Source organism: Trachinotus anak, unplaced genomic scaffold, assembly GCF_046630095.1.
Source record: "Trachinotus anak isolate AG129_WGS33_773 ecotype Australia unplaced genomic scaffold, CSIRO_AGI_Tana_v1 ptg000009l, whole genome shotgun sequence".
Lineage (NCBI taxonomy): Eukaryota > Metazoa > Chordata > Actinopteri > Carangiformes > Carangidae > Trachinotus > Trachinotus anak.
In genome coordinates, this window is record NW_027273860.1 from 21,889,210 (window position 1) to 21,909,806 (window position 20,597).

At 43.3% G+C, this 20,597-nt stretch overlaps 3 protein-coding genes across 7 annotated transcripts; 1 reads left to right on the forward strand and 2 right to left on the reverse strand.

Moving 5' to 3' along the window:
* Nucleotides 1-135: 135 nt before the first annotated feature.
* On the reverse strand, nt 136-6,835 carry rbbp8 (retinoblastoma binding protein 8). Of its 3 annotated transcripts, none has more exons than XM_071485829.1 (19): nt 6,570-6,835; nt 5,402-5,541; nt 5,241-5,283; nt 4,736-4,831; nt 4,569-4,660; nt 3,961-4,027; nt 3,517-3,698; nt 3,340-3,435; nt 2,970-3,043; nt 2,798-2,865; nt 2,368-2,629; nt 2,026-2,194; nt 1,855-1,943; nt 1,493-1,592; nt 1,203-1,355; nt 1,072-1,114; nt 731-818; nt 509-650; nt 136-428 (listed from the first exon to the last, which is right to left on the reverse strand). In XM_071485829.1, exons 2-19 carry the CDS (start codon nt 5,499-5,501, stop codon nt 325-327), a joined length of 1,968 nt encoding a protein of 655 aa, XP_071341930.1. In that variant the 5' UTR covers nt 5,502-5,541; nt 6,570-6,835; the 3' UTR covers nt 136-324. The 3 variants fall into 3 exon arrangements, with proteins under 3 accessions (XP_071341930.1, XP_071341931.1, XP_071341929.1); XM_071485830.1 differs by having other exon boundaries at nt 2,368-2,602; nt 2,970-3,046; XM_071485828.1 differs by having other exon boundaries at nt 2,970-3,046.
* Nucleotides 6,836-7,139: 304 nt separating this feature from the next.
* Nucleotides 7,140-15,929, reverse strand: fam168b (family with sequence similarity 168 member B). 3 transcript variants are annotated; one of them, XM_071485834.1, is made up of 7 exons: nt 15,793-15,929; nt 13,063-13,150; nt 12,884-12,967; nt 12,141-12,283; nt 11,791-11,989; nt 8,633-8,757; nt 7,140-8,544 (listed from the first exon to the last, which is right to left on the reverse strand). In XM_071485834.1, the coding sequence occupies exons 2-6, from the start codon at nt 13,130-13,132 to the stop codon at nt 8,645-8,647; spliced, it is 609 nt and encodes a 202-aa protein (XP_071341935.1). In that variant the 5' UTR covers nt 13,133-13,150; nt 15,793-15,929; the 3' UTR covers nt 7,140-8,544; nt 8,633-8,644. The 3 variants fall into 3 exon arrangements, with proteins under 3 accessions (XP_071341935.1, XP_071341937.1, XP_071341936.1); XM_071485836.1 differs by lacking the exon at nt 15,793-15,929 and adding an exon at nt 15,616-15,722; XM_071485835.1 differs by lacking the exon at nt 15,793-15,929 and adding an exon at nt 15,482-15,622.
* fbxo45 (F-box protein 45) lies at nt 15,914-19,290 on the forward strand. The gene is made up of 3 exons (XM_071485833.1): nt 15,914-16,944; nt 17,819-18,175; nt 18,343-19,290. The coding sequence occupies exons 1-3, from the start codon at nt 16,618-16,620 to the stop codon at nt 18,526-18,528; spliced, it is 870 nt and encodes a 289-aa protein (XP_071341934.1). The 5' UTR covers nt 15,914-16,617; the 3' UTR covers nt 18,529-19,290.
* Nucleotides 19,291-20,597: the final 1,307 nt, after the last annotated feature.

Here is a 20,597-nt window from a genome sequence, read left to right on the forward strand (position 1 = left end):
GTCTACTGGTCTGAATTTAGTCTAAGCTTTTTTCTTCCTGTGGTTACTGAATGTCACATGATCTTGATTTAATTTAGTGAAACACTTGTGATTATGGTCCGTGTGACTGAATGAAGAAGTGCAGCAGCTACAACCCTCCAGACGCATGTAGTTAACTTTTATTTATCTAAACATGTCCTAGAAAAACTCTGTATCTACAACAACAAACTTTAACAAAGATGATTCTTTATAAGCTTCAGTCAACTCCTCAGTGCAACTTCAACACACAAACTTGTTCTTCCTGTAGTGTAGTGTAGTGTTTGTGTTTCCCCACACACACAAACTTCAGCTCTGCTGCTGGCTGCTCTCCTGCTTTGGGGAGAATAAAGCGTTGAGTGGTTGTCTCCTCCGTAAACGCACCTGAGGATTCTTCTCTTCCTTGACATAACCTACAAACAAGGAGAGGAAAGTGAAGTACAACAGAACACGTGGGTTCAAATGTTCTGCTAATTCTTCAGTGTTAAATTACCTCTTTCAATACATGTTTGTGTTGATGGGAATCCAACCTCCCAGAAGTTTTCAGGAGTACACGGAGGGATGTAAAGAAAACGGTGCCTCGAGCACGCAGACAACTTCTTCTGCTTTTCCTCCTCTGGCAGATGGGCGTAATACTGGAGAAAAAAAACCCACTTTGAACAGGATCAATGCAGTCAGTCAGATCAATATTCAGCTGCATAATCAAAATACTTACAACTTCACATTCCTTGCAGGTCGTGCCCTTCAGTTTTCTTCTCTCGTCTTTCTTGCGAACGACAGCCACATGTGCAAATGTTGGGTGTCTGATCCAGAGAGACAACATTTAGATCAGTGGTTCTAAAAGTGGGGTCTGGGGACCCCCATGGTTCCTTGAGGGGGTCCCTGTGGGTTCCCAGCAAGAAGAGTAATCTTTTTTTTTTTTCCTCCATTATAATTCACTCCATAAGTAACGTAATGACAGAATGTGTGATTTGGAGATACTTTGGTCGTGGGTAACCAGCAAATGTAACACAAAGCATAAAATACCAATTCGCTGTGTGAGGCAGTGAGACTCACCGCGCTTTACTCGGCCCTGGAGACCTTTCAGGAGAATCTGGTTCTAGTTTTGGAAACAAACACAAGCTGAGGTCAAGAGCTGACTTCTACTGACAAACAGAAACACCGATCCTCTTAGTCTGACACCCTACCACTGTCCTTCTCTTCTTCCTCCTCCTCTTCTTCTTCCTCATCATCACAGGGTTGGCTCTGGCCTAAGTGTGAGCTGTTGTAAGACTTGTACTCCCCGTAAGTTGTGGTGTCAAACATCACATCCAAGCTGTCATTGGCCTTCTTGCCAAGTCCTTGAACACAACACATGAAACTGTTCATAAAGTTTGAAACACAGCACGTTCAACATACTTTATACAGACAGTCATCAGTTTCTGCAGGTGACACAGTATCAGCTGGTGTCATTCCAAAGGTTGTGCTTTATATTTACCTGATACACTGTCCCTCCGGCCCAGACGCTGGAGTAGGCTGTGACTGACCCAGGTGCAGTCCGTGTCTGCCAGGTCTCCATCACACTGTTTGTCTTTAAGCTACAATACAGACAAAGCCAGCGTCAGTAACAAGACATCACTGACTTCTCTTTACATTCACGTTCATGTCTAAAGATTCACGATGTCCAGAGGTCACAGGTCGAAACTTCACAGGTATCAAAATCACAGGCTCAACAGTACAATGGACGGCAGCCCTAACAGGGTCAACATCTCACCCAGCTCATGTTTAATGATGGGCTCTTTATGATCCTGATGCAGCTTCAGTGCTACAGAGGCTGAGCTGCAGGTCATGTGACTGTACCTTGTCTCCTCTCCATTCACTGTCATACATGGACAGGGTGAGCGCAGGGTCAATGCTCCACGTGGGCTCCACTCTGTGCTTCCTCTCAGCTAAGAAACACAGTCACAGTCAATTCAACTGAAGTTCAAACTTCAAACTGTTCAACATGTAGTCTACAGTCAGAAGTCTCACCGTCTCCTGCTTCACGTTGGTCCTGTGAAGCCCTCAGATCCTGCAGGGGGTTTCTTTTCCTCCCAGCAACCCCCCCTTCTCCTTTCATCCCATTTGGCTTCTTGAAAGCTGGACCTGCAGAGGAAACGTTTGGCCTTTGGCTGGGAGTCCCATTGTGTGCGTACTGAACCTGTTTTGGGTTAAAGAGATTTTAAAACCACACTGAGGTGTAACCTCTAACACATCAATCACCTGAACCTGCTGCCACCTATTTTGAAAGGATGGATACAGTGTGGTTTCAGGAAGTAGTGTACAGGTCATCCCTCTATCTGACACACACTCACTGGAGCCGTGATCTCTCACCTCACTGCCCAGCAGCTGCTTCATCAAGCTTTGGTTGCTTTGAGGTGCAGACGTCTGTTTGACCACGTGTTTGCCTTCCTCCTGCGCGTCCACCTCCTCCTGGAGCCCTCGGCTGTTGTCACTTTCCTCCTTCTTCCGTTTTGCTTTGTTCATGGAGGCATCATGTGAAAGCCTCTTGACTCGGGGCAGAAGAGATGGGGACCTTTCTGTGGTCGAGTCTGGACTGTGGATCAACCTGGATGAAGGGGAGGAGGAGTAGGGTCTAAGGCAGGAAAAACATCACGGTTGTGTTCCTGGTTTTTCTAAGTCATCCATGTCTGAATCTTTCAAACTGTGCATATAGTGAATGTACATTTTTAATTTATGTCATTCATTAAAACCACTGCATTAAGAATTTTCTATGTGGCAAGCAGGTGAATGTCATCGTTACTTTAAACGAAAGTCGTTCTTCACCGGAGTGTTTGAGCTGCTTCGCTGCCCTGCAGCCGTGTCAGTTTTCTGAGCGCAGGAAAAACAGAAGAAACAGAAAAAAAAGAATTAATGTCACATTTATTATATTATTATATTAGTGATTACACTGTATCCGTATGAAGCTGACTAACCATGTGAGGCTTATCAAGGAGAAGTTCAAGGCCACAGGTTTCTGCGATCACCTCATCCAGATCATGATTCACATCTACTGAAAAGATACAGAGACCTGTTCAACCAACAACCACTGACTAACACCACAGGGTAGAATTCTCTATGTGAATTAAACTGATGATGATGATGATGATGGATGTGTTTGAATAGATAAAAGTTGCCTGGTGCTGGACACTAGACAGAAGTTGAGACCACAGAGCTCACCAGGTGTCAACTACCTCAGGGGAGGAAATACTGTATAAAGTAACACTTTCTGTTCTCTCAGAAACTGCGAGTAGAGTCCTTCCTGTTTTTACTTTTTCAACAAGAGGACAGCAGATGATGTCATACTTGAGATTTGGGATGTGTCCAGTTCACATGTGTTGGGTACAAGCACTTTTGCTCTCCCAGGATTCTTTGAGGCATCAACAGGCTCCTCATTCAGCTCTGAAACAACAACAGCGCAAGTTAGAAGACTGGGCGCCTTCAGGCAGAGGAGTCAGAAAACTGATTTCACAGCAGACTGACCGCTGAAGAGCGAGCTGTTGCGATGTGGTAGAGGCAGTTCTGCGTAGCGAACACGCCTGTGTTTGTCTGTATTCTTCTGTTTCTTCAGCCTGTTTGCCACAGGCAGCGAGCTTGGCAGCACCGGGGAGTCTGGGATGATGCCTTCCTCCTGCTCTGGGGTTGAGGCCTGGAGGGGCTCTGAGCTGATAAAAAAAACACATACACCGGAAGTGAAACTTGTTCCTGTGAAGAACACCACAGATCAAAAACTATAAACCTGTCCTCCCACAGAGACGTACAGAGAAGACCTGAAACCTGACAGAAGTGAAACCACTGTTTGTTGCAGCTGCAGCGTTCGTAACTCTTAGGCAGGTTTTGCAGAATACAGAACCCTTGATGCATTTTATTAATTTGAACATTTGTTGAGCAGATGTTGATAAACCCCTGACAGAAAGAAGAGCTTACATCTTTAATTTGTGCAGTTCAGCCTGTAGTTTTCTGTTTTCATCCTGCAGGCCGTTTCTTTCAGTCTCTGTGGAGCAAATGACAAACAACAGCTTCATCACAAATAACAATGTTATGCTCTTCAACAGTGTGTTAACATGCTAACATTTGCTAATTAGCACTAAACACAAATTATAGCAGAGGATCAATAGTTAGTGTTTGGTCATAGGAGCAGTGTGTTGGACACTTTTTGTGCCTTTACTATTTGACAGGACAGTGGAGACTGACAGGAAAGGGGGTAGAGAGAGGGGAACGACATGCAGGAAAGAGTCGGGCTGGTGACTGCCTGCCAAGAGCATCTCATGTGGTACATGCCCCAACCACTCGGCTACTGGGTCGCCCCAGCCTCATTAATAGTTTAATAAAATTACATGTCAAATTAAACTACAAACTACCTGAAGCTGTAAGTTATTGCAAAAACATCATATCTTTCGATATCCTCTCTTAGAAGACATTCACCTGTTATTCTCAAAGTGCCTCAGGCACCTGGACAAAGAACATAACAACAGGTACAGTGTAAATCTGCAGTTAGTCGGTGCTCTACGTGACTTAGAATAAGAACAACTCACTCAGCTTGGCAATGAGGCGCAGATTCTGCTCCTGCTCATTTCTCAGGTTCTCCTCTAAGACGGGACATCGATCACACTCTCCTGCTCGGAGCCTGGAAACAGTGAATAGAACTGCTTGTCTTTTTGTTTCATATGGTTTCAACTCAACCTGTCCGGAAGGAAGTTACCTTTCCTCCAAGAGATTGATGGTGTCCTGCAGGGATTTGTTTTGCTCCTTCAGCTGCTGGTTGCGACTGTAAAACACCTCAAGCCTCTGAGCATCACTGTAGAAGACAAACACAGTGACAGTTTTAGAGCTGCAACGATCAGCTGATCGACACAATTAGTGACTATTTCAATAACGGATTCATCTTATATATTTTGAATGAGCAGATATTTGTTGTCATTCGCTCCACAGAGTTGAGGATCTGATGCTTTTCTTTGGTTCAGTATCTTTGGATTTTTGACCGTTGATCGGACAAAACAACAATGCTTAACTTATAACAGGCATTCTTCACTGTTTTCATTTTGTAAAGAAAATACTCCTTAGTTGCCCTAACCCCAGTCACTTTAGATACTGGGAAAGACTACATTTAAGCATTCACAAATGATTTTCTGAGGTGACACTTAAAAATGCACCTGTTATAATTGTTATCATTCTTATTTTTAAAAGCAAAGCCACAGTTTACTCACAGACAGCGCGCCGTTTTCAACTTGCTCACTTTTGCCTCCAGTTCTGAAAACACCAACATATAAACAAAACCCCAGAGTAGATTTTATTTCAGTATCTGACACGAAGCGATAAGTAAATTCACTTGGTGTATAAGTGAACAGTAAATCATGGGGTTCGGTACCTTGAAGTGCATTCTGATGACACTCTCCAAGCTTTCTCCACAACTCTTCAAAGAGTTCAGCTGGTTTGTTTGTCCCACTGCTCGGTCCTGGGCTGCTCATCCTCCAGTCACTGCTAAAACACAGCCGGCCCTCCTACTGCCTGCCAGCACAAAAAGACAAGTGTTTATCACATATATCTGTATTCCTGAATGATCCAATGCACATGTTGGTCTCTCAATGTGTTATACCAACTACTACACAGTCCATCTGCAGTTGTTTATAATGAACATCCATATTATGAAGAGTGAAATTATTTTTCATTTCAGTTTACATGCAGTGATAATCAACCAAAGAGATTGGAAAAATCCTCACCAAGGCTTCATCACCAACTGGGCAAAGTGGGCAACTGCCCAGGGGCCCAAAAAGCCCCAGGTTCACTCCAGATCATTTCTGTCTACAGTACTAGATTTGTCAGAAATTTGCACCACTTGAAGTAAAATATCAACAATAACGGGGTCTTCCAATAACTATCCTCCTAACAGTAGTTTTCTTTAATAATCGACTGATTGTTTAGTGAATAAAATGTAATAAAATAGTGAAAAGCACCTCATTATCCCCTGAAGCCTGAGCAAAAAGCTTCTGAGCAGCAGTCAGAAACACAAAGACGCTGAACTTACTGTCACACGGAACTAACAAATAATCACATCAGAAGAATTTGAGAAGGAACCAGTGATTGTTTATTTAATTTTTTTTTTCTTCAAAAATGATAAAGTAATTAACCGATATTAACCCCTGATGCCCCTCCGGAGATGACTACGGCCCTGATTCAGATGGTGATTTTCTACCTGCAGAATATTTCTTATCCATACAGGTAGAAGAGTCTCTGAGGATTGTCTTCATCTTTATGAGTGAATGCTGATACCCGACGATCACAACCCGGGGCCGATGATACATCCGACATGAATGTTTCACGGTTAGTAACATTAATGGCGCTTTTGCCCCATCTTCATGCACATTTAAGCCAGTGGCTGTATATACAGTGACTGATTTAACCCTTCTGCCTGTGTGTCTGTCTGCCTGTGTATAAACACAACGACGTTAAAGCGACAAACGCTGGCGTTAGTTAGCTTTCAGTACACGACAGTTGCGGCCGCTGGCTTTAACAGCGTTAACGTTAACATGACTTACACCAACGAGTCTAATCCCGCCAGAAACTGTCGGACCGACGCGTTACCGTGGAGTCAGGACTCGGGTGCTCCGGGTCGGCACATCCACACACTCAAACCTGGCGCGCTCTGTCGCGCTCCTCTTCTTCTCTCCTTTCCGGCAGACGAGGCTCGGTTTAGCGCACTGCTGCCCCCTACTGGCGAAGCGCCGTCACTGCTACCAGAGAGAGTGAAGTACGGTATATAGAGTATGTTTGTTGCTCGCTACTTGTGGCTTTCAGGAAGTGTAGGCCCCGCTGCATGCTGGGAAGCCTTCCTCTCCTGTGAGGTTTACCTATTATTATACATCCATGGGTTTACCAGCCTTGCTGTTGTATCACTGCCACCTTCTGGTCGTAGTTAATCCTCGGGTTTACTCCACATTGTGAGTCTACAGGATTTCATCAGCACTGCTGAAAGGCAGTTTGAGTTACAGTAGGTATATATTATAAAAATATGCAAACCAGTGATTGAAGGTTGTGTAAGATTATCCCTACCAGCACATCTTGGGCCAAAAATATCCACACATACAAAATATGGAAAACACTGCTTATTCTGATATTTGTTTTTATTTTTGGTCTTTCTTTAGAATACAAAACAAGAACCAAAATCACAAAAATAACATTTACAAAACAAATTATTTAACTGAGGTGACTGAGGCAACATAGAAAAGCACGTCTGAAACAGTGATAGTGGTGGGTCAGCCTGGAACCTGGAGGTTAAACAGCGAGCGAGCGATGTTAAAAGGTCATATCTTTTCAAACTGTTTAGTGCCTTCACTCTGTAAAATGTTCACAAATGGAGTTTAGACACATCATGCTTTCCTAACATGCCACAGTTAGCAGTGATTTCATGATGTAGTGATTCACACCTAGGACAAACTGATTATTGTGACATGTGGGTCAAACACTCAAAGCATGTCACGCTGCATGGCAACATATCAATGGTTTTTATTTTACTCCTCTTTTATGCACGCAGGCACGCACACACGCAAATGGTGCAAACGATTTCAAACATCCTCTGCTTGCTCCCACCAAGAATACTTGTGACTAAAATAAGTGAATGAACACTGAAACCAATGAAAAGTGTTTGAAGAAGGAAACGACAGCTGCTTCAGACATTTTTTTTTTTTCTAAAACCTGCAGCAGGGAAGGAAAAATCAAACACCTAAAGTGATGAAGTGTTGGAATGGCCATCAGTCAGAGGCACAAACTCAAAGTCCCATCTTTATCCTAAAATACAAAAATGGTAAGACATAATTCATACACTGCATCACTGAGAGAAATAAAAACCTAGCATCACTTACCAAAACACAAAGCAGTGAAAATAGAACAGTTTAGTCTGCACTGGATTGCGCAGGTATGTTTTTTGCATGAACAAACGTTTCTTGTCTTTTCTTTCACATATAAGACATGGTCACTGGTGATTCAGCATTGCAGATTATTACTTTTTTTTAAGTTCCTTTGGATGTGTGCCTTTTGTTGATTTTGCATCTGTCACAGCAGGTAGATTGAGCTAGCATTACTTCATATATCTATATATACACATGCATTCAACATCGTATGTGTCTTCCAAATTAAAACAAACAAAAGACCAATTCCAAACTCCATTTTCACCACTTAAGAGTTGAAGCTATAAAAACCTGCATGACAGTCCACAAAAAGTTTGCATGGAGGCTTTGCTGTTTGATGTGAGATATACGGCAGGTTGGAGAGGTGCTGGCGCTGGGGTGGGGTGTGGCATAGGATGCAGTCTTGTTCCGTTAAGAAGGGGTCATGGGGACGGACCTATTCTTCACCTCCTCCCTGTCTGAATGGGCCTCTTTCTATGTAGTTGTGTTTTAGATTCACATTATGCTGGAAGAAGAGTAACTGGTTGCAGACACTGGCAGAACAGGTCTTCACCAAGAGCAAAAAACACTGGAGTAGAGTGTGAATGCATATCTACCATCTTCTCACCTGCAGGGAGAACAGCACGAAGAAACACAAAGTTTAAATCGGTATATTACCATGAGTGAATTGTTGCTGATCCACACATCATACTCACGCTTCCCTCCCTTCACCACTGTGGGGGCACATAGCTGTAGCTGGGTGTACCAGGAGGCCGATATGTGGGCATTGTGACTGGGTGGGGGGCAACGGGCGCTGGTGATGGAGTAGTCAATAAAGTTCCTGAGAACCAGAGTGAACACTGTTAAGCACTACTTCAGATCAAGCTTTGACTGATTAGTTTTATTTTCATTTACCAGCATAACACATTAACATCATCCATATGCACACACACACACACACACACACACACACACACACACACACACACACACACAAAGATACATGTCCATGTGTTTTTGATTATAAAGCAGGTCTATATTAATATATTACTTCTATATTGAAAGTATCAAAGCCTCAGTCCACAGAGAAATGCACACAGCCTGTATTCAGAAACTGAGCCTTAAAACCAGCCGTCAGGACTTCTGGAACTTTGTGATGTCACAACAAAGCAGTCACCACACTCAGCTATGCTGCATGCCTCGCCCACCTGGACCCACCATCCAATCTTGCAGGATTTGGTTTCTCTGAGTGTTTACCCGAAATCTGCTATATTTTTATTGGATCACTCAGAAAACAGTCAGCCAATCAGAAGAGAGGCTCAGATCCTCTGTTCTGATTGGCTGACTGACCTGTTGTTACTAGAGCTCCAGAGAGAAGCCCGAGAGAGGAGATGTAAAACTACACTGAGATGGTTTTTGGTTCTTAAAACTACAAATATATCTTCTGATGGAAATAAACCCTTCAGATAAGACAGAGTTTAAAATACGGACCTTTAAAACAAACACATCCTACATTACACCGAAGATACATACACATCCATTGATGTCAAACGAGGTATACAGTGCATCTGGAAAGTATTCACAGCGCTTCACTTTTACAACATTTTGTTATTTTACAGCCTTATTCCAAAATGGATTAAATTCATTTTTTACCTCAAAATTCTACACACTATACCCCATAATGACAAAGTGAAAAAAGTTTGCTTGAAACTTTTGCAAATATATTAAAAATAAAAACATAACATGTACATAAGTATTCACAGCCTTTGCTCAATACTTTGTTGAAGCACCTTAGGCAGCAGTTACAGCCTCAAGTCTTTTTGAGTATGATGCTACAAGCTTGGCACACATATTTTTGGGCAGTTTCTCCCATTCTTCTCTGCAGATCCTCTCAAGCTCCATCAGGTTGGATGGGGAGCGTCGGTGCACAGCCATTTTCAGATCTCTCCAGAGATGTTCAATCGGGTTCAAGTCTGGGCTCTGGCTGGGCCACTCAAGGACATTCACAGAGTTGTCCCGAAGCCACTCCTTTGTTATCTTGGCTGTGTGCTCAGGGTCGTTGTCCTGTTGGAAGATGAATCTTTGCCCCAGTCTGAGGTCCAGAGCGCTCTGGAGCAGGTTATCATCAAGGATGTCTCTGTACATTGCTGCATTCATCTTTCCCTCGACCCTGACTAGTCTCCCAGTCCCTGCTGCTGAAAAACATCCCCACAGCCTGATGCTGCCACCACCATGCTTCACTGTAGGGATGGTATTGGCCAGGTGGTGAGCGGTGCCTGGTTTCCTCCAGACATGACACTTGACATTCAGGCCAAAGAGTTCAATCTTTGTTTCATCAGACCAGAGAATCTTGTTTCTCATGGTCTGAGAGTCCTTCAGGTGCCTTTTGGCAAACTCCAGGCGGGCTATCATGTGCCTTTTACTGAGGAGTGGCTTCCATCTGGCCACTCTACCATACACGCCTGATTGGTGGAGTGCTGCAGAAATGGTTGTCCTTCTGGAAGGTTCTCTCTCTCTCCCTGACTAAGGCCCTTCTGCCCTGATCGCTCAGATTGGCCGGGCGGCCAGCTCTAGGAATTCATTTCAATTCAATTCAATTTTATTTGTATAGCACCAAATCATAATATACATTATCTCAAGGCAGGAAGAGTCCTGGTGGTTCCAAACTTCTTCCATTTGCGGATGATGGAAGCCACTGTGCTCATTGGGACCTTCAATCCTGCAGAAATGTTTCTGTACCCTTCCTCAGATCTGTGCCTCCATACAATCCTGTCTCAGAGGTCTGCAGACAATTCCTTGGACTTCATGGCTTGGTTTGTGCTCTGACATGCACTGTCAACTATGGGACCTTATATAGAGAGGTGTGTGCCTTTCCAAATGATGTCCAATCAACTGAATTTACCACAGGTGGACTCCAATCAAGTTGTAGAAACATCTGAAGGATGGTCAGTGGAAACAGGATGCACCTGAGCTCAATTTTGAGTGTCATGGCAAAGGCTGTGAATACTTATGTACATGTGATTATTTTTGTTTTTTATTTTTTATATATTTGCAGAAATGTCAAGCAAACTTTTTTCACTTTGTCATTATGGGATATTGTGTGTAGAATTTTGAGGTAAAAAAATGAATTTAATCCATTTTGGAATAAGGCTGTAACATAACAAAATGTGGAAAAAGTGAAGCGCTGTGAATACTTTCCAGATGCACTGTATACCTCGTTTGACATCAATGGATGTGTATGTATCTTTGGTGTAATGTAGGATGTGTTTGTTTTAAAGGTCCGTATTTTAAACTCTGTCTTATCTGAAGGGTTTATCTCCATCAGAAGATATATTTGTGGTTTTAAGAACCAAAAACCATCTCAGTGTGGAAAAAGTGAAGCGCTGTCAATACTTTCCGGATGCACTGTATCTGACTCTGTTTATTAGTAAATAGTGTTTAACCCACATAAAGTCTGAGGAGTTTATCAATCATTGGGAAGTGTTCTCCTCCTGTTCCACGCTTTAGAAATATATTAAGATAATCAAGTCTGGAACATGAACTTTTTAAAACAATATTTATCATAAATCATGATACACAGAACAATGGAGAATGAACGGAATTGATTTTTTCCACTTCACAACTACCATCACAACCACTTCAAAACTTCTTATTCGACCTCTTATTCTTATACAAATTCTACTGAACGCAGTTTTCACATTCACAACGTTTCTTAAACAAACGATAAGCTCTCAGTTTTGGCCTTGTTCTTCTGCTCGAGTTTGTTTGCAATTGAACTCCTCCATCTCACAATAGGGTTGATTGGCATGGTGACCAACAACGTACATACATAAAACTTGTTTAAACATTATATTGATGAAACACTATGGTTTACCAGCTGACATGGCCATGGTGGTGCCGGCTACCATCCCCATGGCAACGCCGTTGGGGCGTGGAGGAGGGATGGGTGGGGCATACATGGCTGCAGGCATCCCATTGGGCTGGACCACTGTTGTGTGATGGATAACATGAGGCGGTGCAGCGTACAGTGGCTGTGTGTAGTAAGTGCCTTGTTGTTGTGAGGGTATTAATGCCTGGATCACAGAGGAACAGAATAAAGATAGGGGACATTTTACTTACAAGAAAATCAAACAGCAACATCAAGAACTACAAAGATTAGAAATTACAGCACCAGCCTGAACCGGTGCACAGCTCCGTCAGCCTTGGACAACATAACCTACTGACCTGTGCGTATGGGTTCTGTTGGGGGTAGGAGCTCCTGACAGGGTAAACAGCAGCAGGGTAGGGATTGGGTGAGGAGGAGTATGGTGGGACAGTCCCCGTGTTGGGAGAGCAGGACATTTTGAAAGGAGTGCCTGGAGCGTAGCCTGGAGTGGGAGGAAGACGCCTCACATTAGTGCTGCCAGTTTTCATGGCTACAGTCTCTGATGAAGAGCAGCCACATAAAGTCTGAGGAGTTTATCTATGATAGGGGAGTGTTCTCCTCCTGCTCCACGCTTCAGAAATATATTCAGATAATCAAGTCTGGAACGTGAATTTTTTCAAACAATATTTGTCATAAATCATGATACACAGAGGATTTTATTTTTCTCATAGAAATCAGTGTCCTGTACCTTTGATATGACTGTAAGTTACTTTCACTGATTTTCTCTGTATGGGTGAGTCAGGTGGCAGATGATTGCAGTTTGGCTTTAACTACATCTTGACAAAGGTATTCAGACTGAAACGTGGAGCGTGTAGCTCAGTAAACAAACTGCTGCAGAATCAACGTTGACATTTCATCCACTAGTTGACGACTCTCCATTTGCCAACCAGTCTCATTTTTTATATTATGGAACACAAAGAGAACAAATAAAAGGAACAGCTATCTCATTTTTCAGCCCAGCTTCTTAGCTGAGCCTCATTTAATCTTCACACTACTGTCTCAAGTGTATCATTACATTTCATTAGTAAAACACCCTTCTTACCACTGTGGAAGGCTGGGTTTGCTCCTGCATAGACATTGGGAGTGTATGCTGGAGCGGCTGCTGCGTAGCCAACAGGGAATCCAGCTGCCACGTCCAGAGACAACAATAAGTCAATACTTTTTCATTTCTTGATTTTAGGATATTTGCTTAAACCATTAGACATCAACACATTAAATTACCTGGGTAGCCTATACCCTTAGTATTGGTAAAGGGGACCCCTGTTGGCGCAGGGCTGTACACCGGATTCATTATGGTCACGTACAGATACTGCAATGAAAGAAGCACAGACCACATGAATTTCAAACAGTTTCAGAGGAAGTTCAATTTAATGTAAAGCAGAGACGACAGTGAAGCTGTGAAGCTGTTTCTGTCCTGTGAAGTGTCTGTTTCAACACTATGTCCAAGCTCGAAGCGGCTGAAGAAAACCATGTGACTGACGACATCATTCAGTTTGTTAGCTGAACTATATGATCTGATGTGACGGACGTGAGAGAGGAGAAGAGCAGTCATCAGATGATTTGATGAGCATCAATCTCCAGTCACATCACATGTTACACAAACATCAAACACACGAGTCCACAGTGACACTGAGCCTCAACTACACTAGTCAGGTACATTCATCTTCCTACTTTATCCAGGCTTGTGGTCCCATGCTGCACAGTCACATCCACATTTAAAGCACCTCTTCTGGACAAAAGGACTTTATTGCTCACATGAGACTAAAACTATGACAATCCGTTGTGCAGCTTTGGCCCCAGTCTTTAAAAGCTGCTGTCCAGATGTTGCTGAACTTGCTCTGGCGCCCCGAAGCTACAGATCTTTTTCAGGAACAAACAGACAGGAAGCTCCATCAGGCTTCATCCGCCCACCGTTAATGCAGAGATCAACTGGGTAAATGTGTCACGGATCCCTGAGCTCTTCCACGTTTACTGAGAAACACTAACAAAACACTTACAACACACTTCACTAGCATGATCAGTCACAAACGAGGACAAGGACTGCGACATTCAACCAATCAGAGGACAGAGCAGACTGCAGTCATTATTGATCCTAATTAAACCTCCTGCAGCTCAATTGTTGAGCTGCTTAACCTCAGCAAATCAAATACAGAAGAACAGAAACTGTTTACAGTTACTTGTCTACTGTATAAATGGCTCCAACATCCACCAACCAGAGCATGATGAAGTGTGGATGTTCCCCCGATGCTGCTGGTGGTCAGCAGTGGTGACTCACTGGTCCATAACAAAACCATCACACATCACTCACTAATCTCTACAGTGCAGCTTGGTCTGTTTCCCTTTTCACACATTGAAGCTGTAGCCGTCATCAGTGTAGCTGTCTCTGGTGGACAGGGCAGAGTACACCGCCATCACCTCAATCTATACGGGCTAAAGAATGCATCTTAGACAGGTGGGTCTTTACCTTCCAGGGACCAGGGTGAAAAGAATACCAGATATTCCCTTTTGTTCCTTTATCTCTCACGTGTTGTATGAACATATTCATGAGTGTAATTCCAACACTTTGCGGGAGCTGGTCTCATGGTTTACATAGTACACTGAATTGAACTCAGTGCCAGAACACAGCCTGACCCTACACAGCTGTCCCTGCCGAGCTGAGGTTATGTTGGACATGTGAGCTCTTCCATCCCATAAATATTAACATTTAACCTTCACTTAATGTGACACTGTGTACAATACAATACACAGGAAAGCTGAAATCAGCAGCTGATGACTCACTCTGGATGTTTTTTACTTTCAGTTCTTTACATTTATTCATTCACATTTCAGATCTGTGTTTCAAGTTGTGCTACACAACTTTCTTACTTCTTGACTTCTGCTCCACATGATGCTCATTAGTTGAAAAATACTTGGGTAGAGTTTCGTCTCTGTTCTGTCCTCCAGCAGTGCCAAACACCATTACATCACTTTACAAGGAGCATTTAAACAGTGAATGAAATGCACAACTGAGACAACTATCTAATGAGCACAATATTAGTATTGTACACAGTTATGGAGAGAGTACAAACCCAAGTCTACATTATAGTCTTTATATGGAGGAAGGGAAGAATGTGAGCTGGCATTAGAGCTGTAGTACATCTTTATTTTCATTATCGATTAATCAGCTTCTGATGATTTTCTCCATGAATCAATGATTTATTTTGTCTACATGACGTCAGACAGTGGTGATAACAGCCTACCCGTTATACAGTTTACATGAGTAGCACAGCACGTGTTTTGCCTTTTAGTTTATAAAATGATTAAAATAATTCACTTCTCTAAATAGTTGTTGATTAATTTTCTGTTGATGAACCACTCAATTAATCGACCAATCGTTGCAGCTCTATATCCAGGCCAGAATGCAGCAGTAACTCAGCAGATGTGTTGTTCATGTGTGTTCAAATCTCTGATGTCTCCTATCAGGAAGACAACACAAGCTGTGACTAGATGACACAACACAAACCTGACGACAACAAACACACAACGACGTGCAAGCAGCAACGAAGCAGAGAGCAGAGCTCCAGCCTCAGGACACACACGACCACACACAGCGTTTTATTTACAGGTGACGTTATGTTCCTGGAGAAATAAAGATGGCAACCTGTCAGCAGAGGAGCTGCAGAGGCACGACCGGGGCTTTGTTACCGTGATCCCTCTCAGCTCTCAGCCTGCGGTAAGCTGAGCTTGTCTGCAGCTGCAGGTACGTCCCTGCGTCCACGGTGACCCGCTGCTCACCTGTCTGACCGCGGACAATCACCGGGCCGGCCCCGGACAGCGGATAGATGGGGGGCAGCTTGTCCACAGGCCGCAGAGCACAGAGACAGCTGTGTCCCGCAGCCCCCCCGCTCCCAGCAGCGCAGGTAACACACACACCTTCTTATATGGAAAGTGAGCAACAGTGAGTGAGTGTACCTGTCCCGGCCGGCCGTCGGTGCTCCGCTGGTCCTCTGCCGTCAGGTGGGAGCTGCTGCTGCTTTGATCCCAGATGCTTTGCTGAACTCTTTTGAGCACCCCGCGTCACTTCCGAGTAGTGTCACGTGGTCTGCACAATTTTAATATTACTCTTTGCTTTATCATGTTGTCAGGTGACCCGTTTTCTTCTTCTAATGTGTTGTTTGTTTTTATGAATTAAACCTTTTATTTAATTTGTAAATACAAACGCAGTCGGTGAAATTATTATGGATCCAATTAGAGGAACTTAACAGGCCAGAAAACTTTATTTACTGGAAATCCCGCTGAGTGTGCAGGATCCAGCTCCTCCGCGCTGTTAGTGTCACAGGGTCGGTACCGTGGTCGGTACACGGTCAGCTGCTGCACTGTACCGTCCGGGATCCTGCCACTGCAACACAGGCAGCTCTTCAGCGGCGCTGCCCTGGGTCCTGGCAGGAAGTAAAATAAATTAGACCCGGGCGGGAGTTTCTCTTTATCTGATAACTCGCCCCGCTGGGTTTAAGCCACTGATGGTAACATCGACTGAAACCTTCGCTCTTACTAATATATCTCCATGTTTCTTTTCTAGCGGTACAGTGAGTGTATATGCTCTTCCAGGACCTTGACGCATCGTTTCCATTCAGCCATTATAGTGGGGGGGAGCAGGGTCCGTACTGTTGTGGTTTCAGTGCGATCTAAGTGTAATTTCAGGGAAATGTTGCTATGTAACTCATCTTAGGAATCATTCTTCGGTGTAAGCTCAGACTGTTCTGTCGGCTGGTGTCGTCGGTGAGGAGCAGGACTATAATGTCTGGAGCCGTCGGTGGAGGAGGAGGCTCCTCCTGTCTGGGCGCAGCAGCGGCAGCTAGTTGCAGCTCCGCCGGCTCTCCCTACAATGCTGCAGCCGGAGGAGGCGCTGGGGTCGCCGGGAGGCTGCCAGCTCGGGTCCTGGAGCATGTTTTCTCCTATCTGGAGCTGTGTGACTTGATGCGGTGTGCGCTGGTCTGCTGGCACTGGAGCAATATTCTCGCGGATGAAAACAGCGAGGTGTGGCGCAGCCTCTGCACCCGGAGCCTGAGCGACGAAGCCCTGCGGTCTGACATCCTGTGCAACCTGCCCACCTACAAGGGGAAAGTAGGTTTACCAGTATACCACCGTTGTGTCTGTTTGGGAGAACCCTTCAAAAATCTGCCAGTGTAGTGGTACCTTTGGTCCGCAAGCACCCTCAGTGAAAGTGACTGATAATACACTAACATGCCCACCGCCTTCAGGAGGAAGTATTGTATGACATAAGACCTCATTGATTCATACTCAGTCTTTAGTAAACAAATACAAAGTAATGTACAAATACATGTGTATGTTTGTGTAACTTGCCAGATTCTTAAATGGAGTTTGGTTCAAGCATGTTTTGAGTCAGGGGATAAGACTGACCGGGCTGAATGAAGTGCTGTCAGTATCACACATTAGACCATGGACCCTTCTTTTATCAGGTCACAGCTTTTGCATCATATGCAGGTCAATGATAGGAAGTGAAAACTACTAATAGAGCAGTCAGAACATTTTCTTTATTTTCCGTGGGACCATGTGCAACTGCCTCAAGCAACCTTGGAAGACCCCAGGCCTCACTTTGAGACCCTCTGATCCAGATCAGATTGTACACTTTAAAACGCCAAATTCCATTTTTTAATTGAAACCTTCAACTTCAGAATCTTTTTCATATAAACAGTGAGCCATGTGTTGATATGGATTTACTCAAACTGTATCATAATCATCTATTAAAACTGTGAAACATCTTCCAAAGGCTGATGTAAACACTTTGTGTCCTCCATGGTGGAAATGCCACAGTCCATGAGCATGTCTCACCTTGTTTATGCAGGAATCCATCCAATCCATAAAAGCAGATGTTATCCAAATCTCTAAAATTCACCAATAAAGACAATGACTGTAACAGAGATTCTGTAAAGCATAACAGCTGTAAATGAACAGATCCATTTCCTGTCCTCTGCAGCTCAAGGCCTTTCAGCACGCTCTGAGCTCCCATGACTGCTCTCGCAATGTTTACGTGAAGAAGAATGGCTTCACCCTTCACCGCAACCCTATTGCACAGAGCACGGATGGTGCACGTGGCAAGATTGGCTTTTCAGAAGGACGGCACGCCTGGGAGATCTGGTGGGAAGGCCCCCTTGGCACCGTGGCGGTGATAGGCATCGCCACAAAGCGGGCGGCGATGCAGTGCCAGGGCTATGTGGCCCTGCTGGGCAGTGACGACCAGAGCTGGGGCTGGAACCTGGTCGACAACAACCTGCTTCATAATGGGGAGGTTAATGGAAATTTCCCACAGTGTAACAATGCACCTAAATATCAGGTGGGAGCTAGAGCTCTTATTTTTTATCAGTTTATCAGTTTCTTATTTGTATCCTCATCAGGTTATAAATGATGTTAAAATGATGTTTTGGATTGATCCAAGTGAAAGATGTTTGGTCCTGGTATCTGTTTAATCCAATACGAACATGTCGTCATGTGTGTCCACAGATTGGAGAGAGAATCCGGGTGATTCTAGACATGGATGACAAGACGTTAGCCTTCGAGAGAGGGTTTGAGTTTCTTGGAGTAGCGTTTCGTGGACTGCCCAAAGCCTGCCTATTCCCTGCTGTCTCCGCAGTATATGGAAACACTGAGGTCACCATGGTGTACCTGGGAAAACCTCTGGATGGCTAGAGGCAGAATAACATGTGCCACCACTCAAACTAACAGGCCACCGGCGAGTGCAGGACTTGTCTGTCAACACAGTGCCAACCATGTGTGTTGCACCATGTCAACAGTGGTCATGTTTCATCCGAGCAAAATAACTCTTCACATACACAGAGAGAACTGTTGGCATTTCGACTACAGCTGGACTTGACCCAGAGTCAGTTTCTGGACTAGTCAGAGTACAGGCACATGGGTGTGGGGAGGTGTCCACTTTTACAGTTTAGCTGCTGGACTTTTTTATTTACAGGACAGGGAACATCATTTAATTTCATGTGATTCAGTGCTGAACATTTACTTGAGATTTTATGTCTGTTTGAATGAGGCCAAAACTCTTCTAAACTGTGGCAAATACTTAAAGACAGTAGTTGTTATGAATAGCTTTCTGTTGTATGAGTTCACACAGGGGAAGTATAATCAGTGACTGGATTATAATGGTTTTATGCCAAATCAATGTGACCTAATGTTGTATTTTGATAAAGGCAAACAGAGGACGTGAGGACCAACTGTCACACATGTGCATGAACACCGGTGTATGGACTGAAACATTTGCCCTTTTAGAAATACTCATCCAGTAATAGTGGAAGCTATACCGTATCATGTTAATGTGTGTCCTTTTTAATGTGCTACTGTAGTATTACGCACTATTTATTGGTTTTAAATGGTACTATAAATACTGTATGGTTATAAGGCCTGAAAATAAAGTCTACATGGTGCCACTCTTAGAATAAAGATGGACTGATGCTTGTGTTCATGTGTGAACAGCGCAGATGGTTGTATACCTGTCAGTGTGTCACAGCTGTCCCGTTACACTACGTTTCCAGCCCATTCTACACAAATCTGTCCCCTGAACTTTGAAAGGAAGACTCAGAGCTAAAGAGCTCAAGCCTATAAACTGCATATTGCCAAGGTCTAGTAAAAACCATGTATTTCCACACTTTTGTGGTTTTTCAGATAAATTGTCCTTTTACATGTTCAGGAATCCCCCTAATTCCTAAAATAAATGAATAATTTAAAATCCCATTGATTATGTGATAAATACATAGAAAACTGAAAACTGAACTGTTTTTTGTAGCACCGTGTATTTTGGAGATACATGGTTTTTATAGGTCAGTGAGGACATGCATATACAGTAAATGCAGCAGCTACTGTAGGATATTGATCTGTGTGTGAGGTAAAGAAGCAGACGCATCACGATCAGCTCCTCCAGAAGGAAAACAAACTGCACAACACAGACACACACATCAGCCTGAGAGTGAGTCTGTATGACAAATACATCAGGTCAAGGTCTACACTATACTTTATACTATGTACTTTATACTATGTACTATCAAATACATACTATGTATTATAACCATATATATATATTGTACTATGTAGTATATAGTACAATTCTATCTACTATATACTATATAGTACATAGTATGTACAATATACTATATATTGTGTAGTATATAGTGCATTCTATGTACTATATACTATATACTAATTACTATTTACTATGTACTTTATACTACTATATATTTTGGTTATTGGTCTCAAGCACTTTCTGTAATGAAATTTAAAAACATATACAGTACATACTGTGATATGTACTATTTACTATACAGAGAGGAAGGCTGTCCTCAGCTCTCATCTTTCCCCTGTTTCCACAAGAGACAGAAGAGTATAAGAAGAGTATAAATACACCTGACCTCCACTGTAGAGAACAGGAAGTTATAATGAGGCTACAGAACAAGCTTCACAATCGCACAGCAGTTTGAATCAAGTGAGTAACACTGTTTTAATGTTTGATGTTCTCTTCTGGCTCTGGTTATACCAGGTAAAGTCAATGATTTCTATAAGGAATATCTGTTTATAATGTACAATGTTTGTGCTGTTTAACTAAGGGCAAATTTGTGTTTATTTAACTGTGAATGCACATTTCTAGCCACACTAGCTAAAATCTACTGCTGTTGACTGAATAAACAGTTTCACAGAATATTTTTGGCACTAAAAGAAATACTAGTGATTATTGTTATTAAAGACAGGATGTTAGT

Excerpts from the sequence above, each read along its gene's own strand:
- rbbp8 (XM_071485828.1), bottom strand. The coding sequence starts at position 5,501 with ATGAGCAGCCCAGGACCGAGCAGTGGGACAAACAAACCAGCTGAACTC. Across the intron at positions 4,661-4,735 it reads ATCAATCTCTTGGAGGAAAG|GCTCCGAGCAGGAGAGTGTG; the intron begins GTAACTTCCTTC and ends CACTGTTTCCAG. Across the intron at positions 1,593-1,854 it reads GTGAATGGAGAGGAGACAAG|CTTAAAGACAAACAGTGTGA; the intron begins GTACAGTCACAT and ends TCTGTATTGTAG.
- fam168b (XM_071485834.1), bottom strand. The coding sequence starts at position 13,132 with ATGAATCCGGTGTACAGCCCTGCGCCAACAGGGGTCCCCTTTACCAAT. Across the intron at positions 12,968-13,062 it reads TAAGGGTATAGGCTACCCAG|CTGGATTCCCTGTTGGCTAC; the intron begins GTAATTTAATGT and ends TGGACGTGGCAG. Across the intron at positions 12,284-12,883 it reads AAACCCAGCCTTCCACAGTG|GCTACGCTCCAGGCACTCCT; the intron begins GTAAGAAGGGTG and ends CTCCCACTCCAG.
- fbxo45 (XM_071485833.1), top strand. The coding sequence starts at position 16,618 with ATGTCTGGAGCCGTCGGTGGAGGAGGAGGCTCCTCCTGTCTGGGCGCA. Across the intron at positions 16,945-17,818 it reads TGCCCACCTACAAGGGGAAA|CTCAAGGCCTTTCAGCACGC; the intron begins GTAGGTTTACCA and ends TGTCCTCTGCAG. Across the intron at positions 18,176-18,342 it reads ACAATGCACCTAAATATCAG|ATTGGAGAGAGAATCCGGGT; the intron begins GTGGGAGCTAGA and ends GTGTGTCCACAG.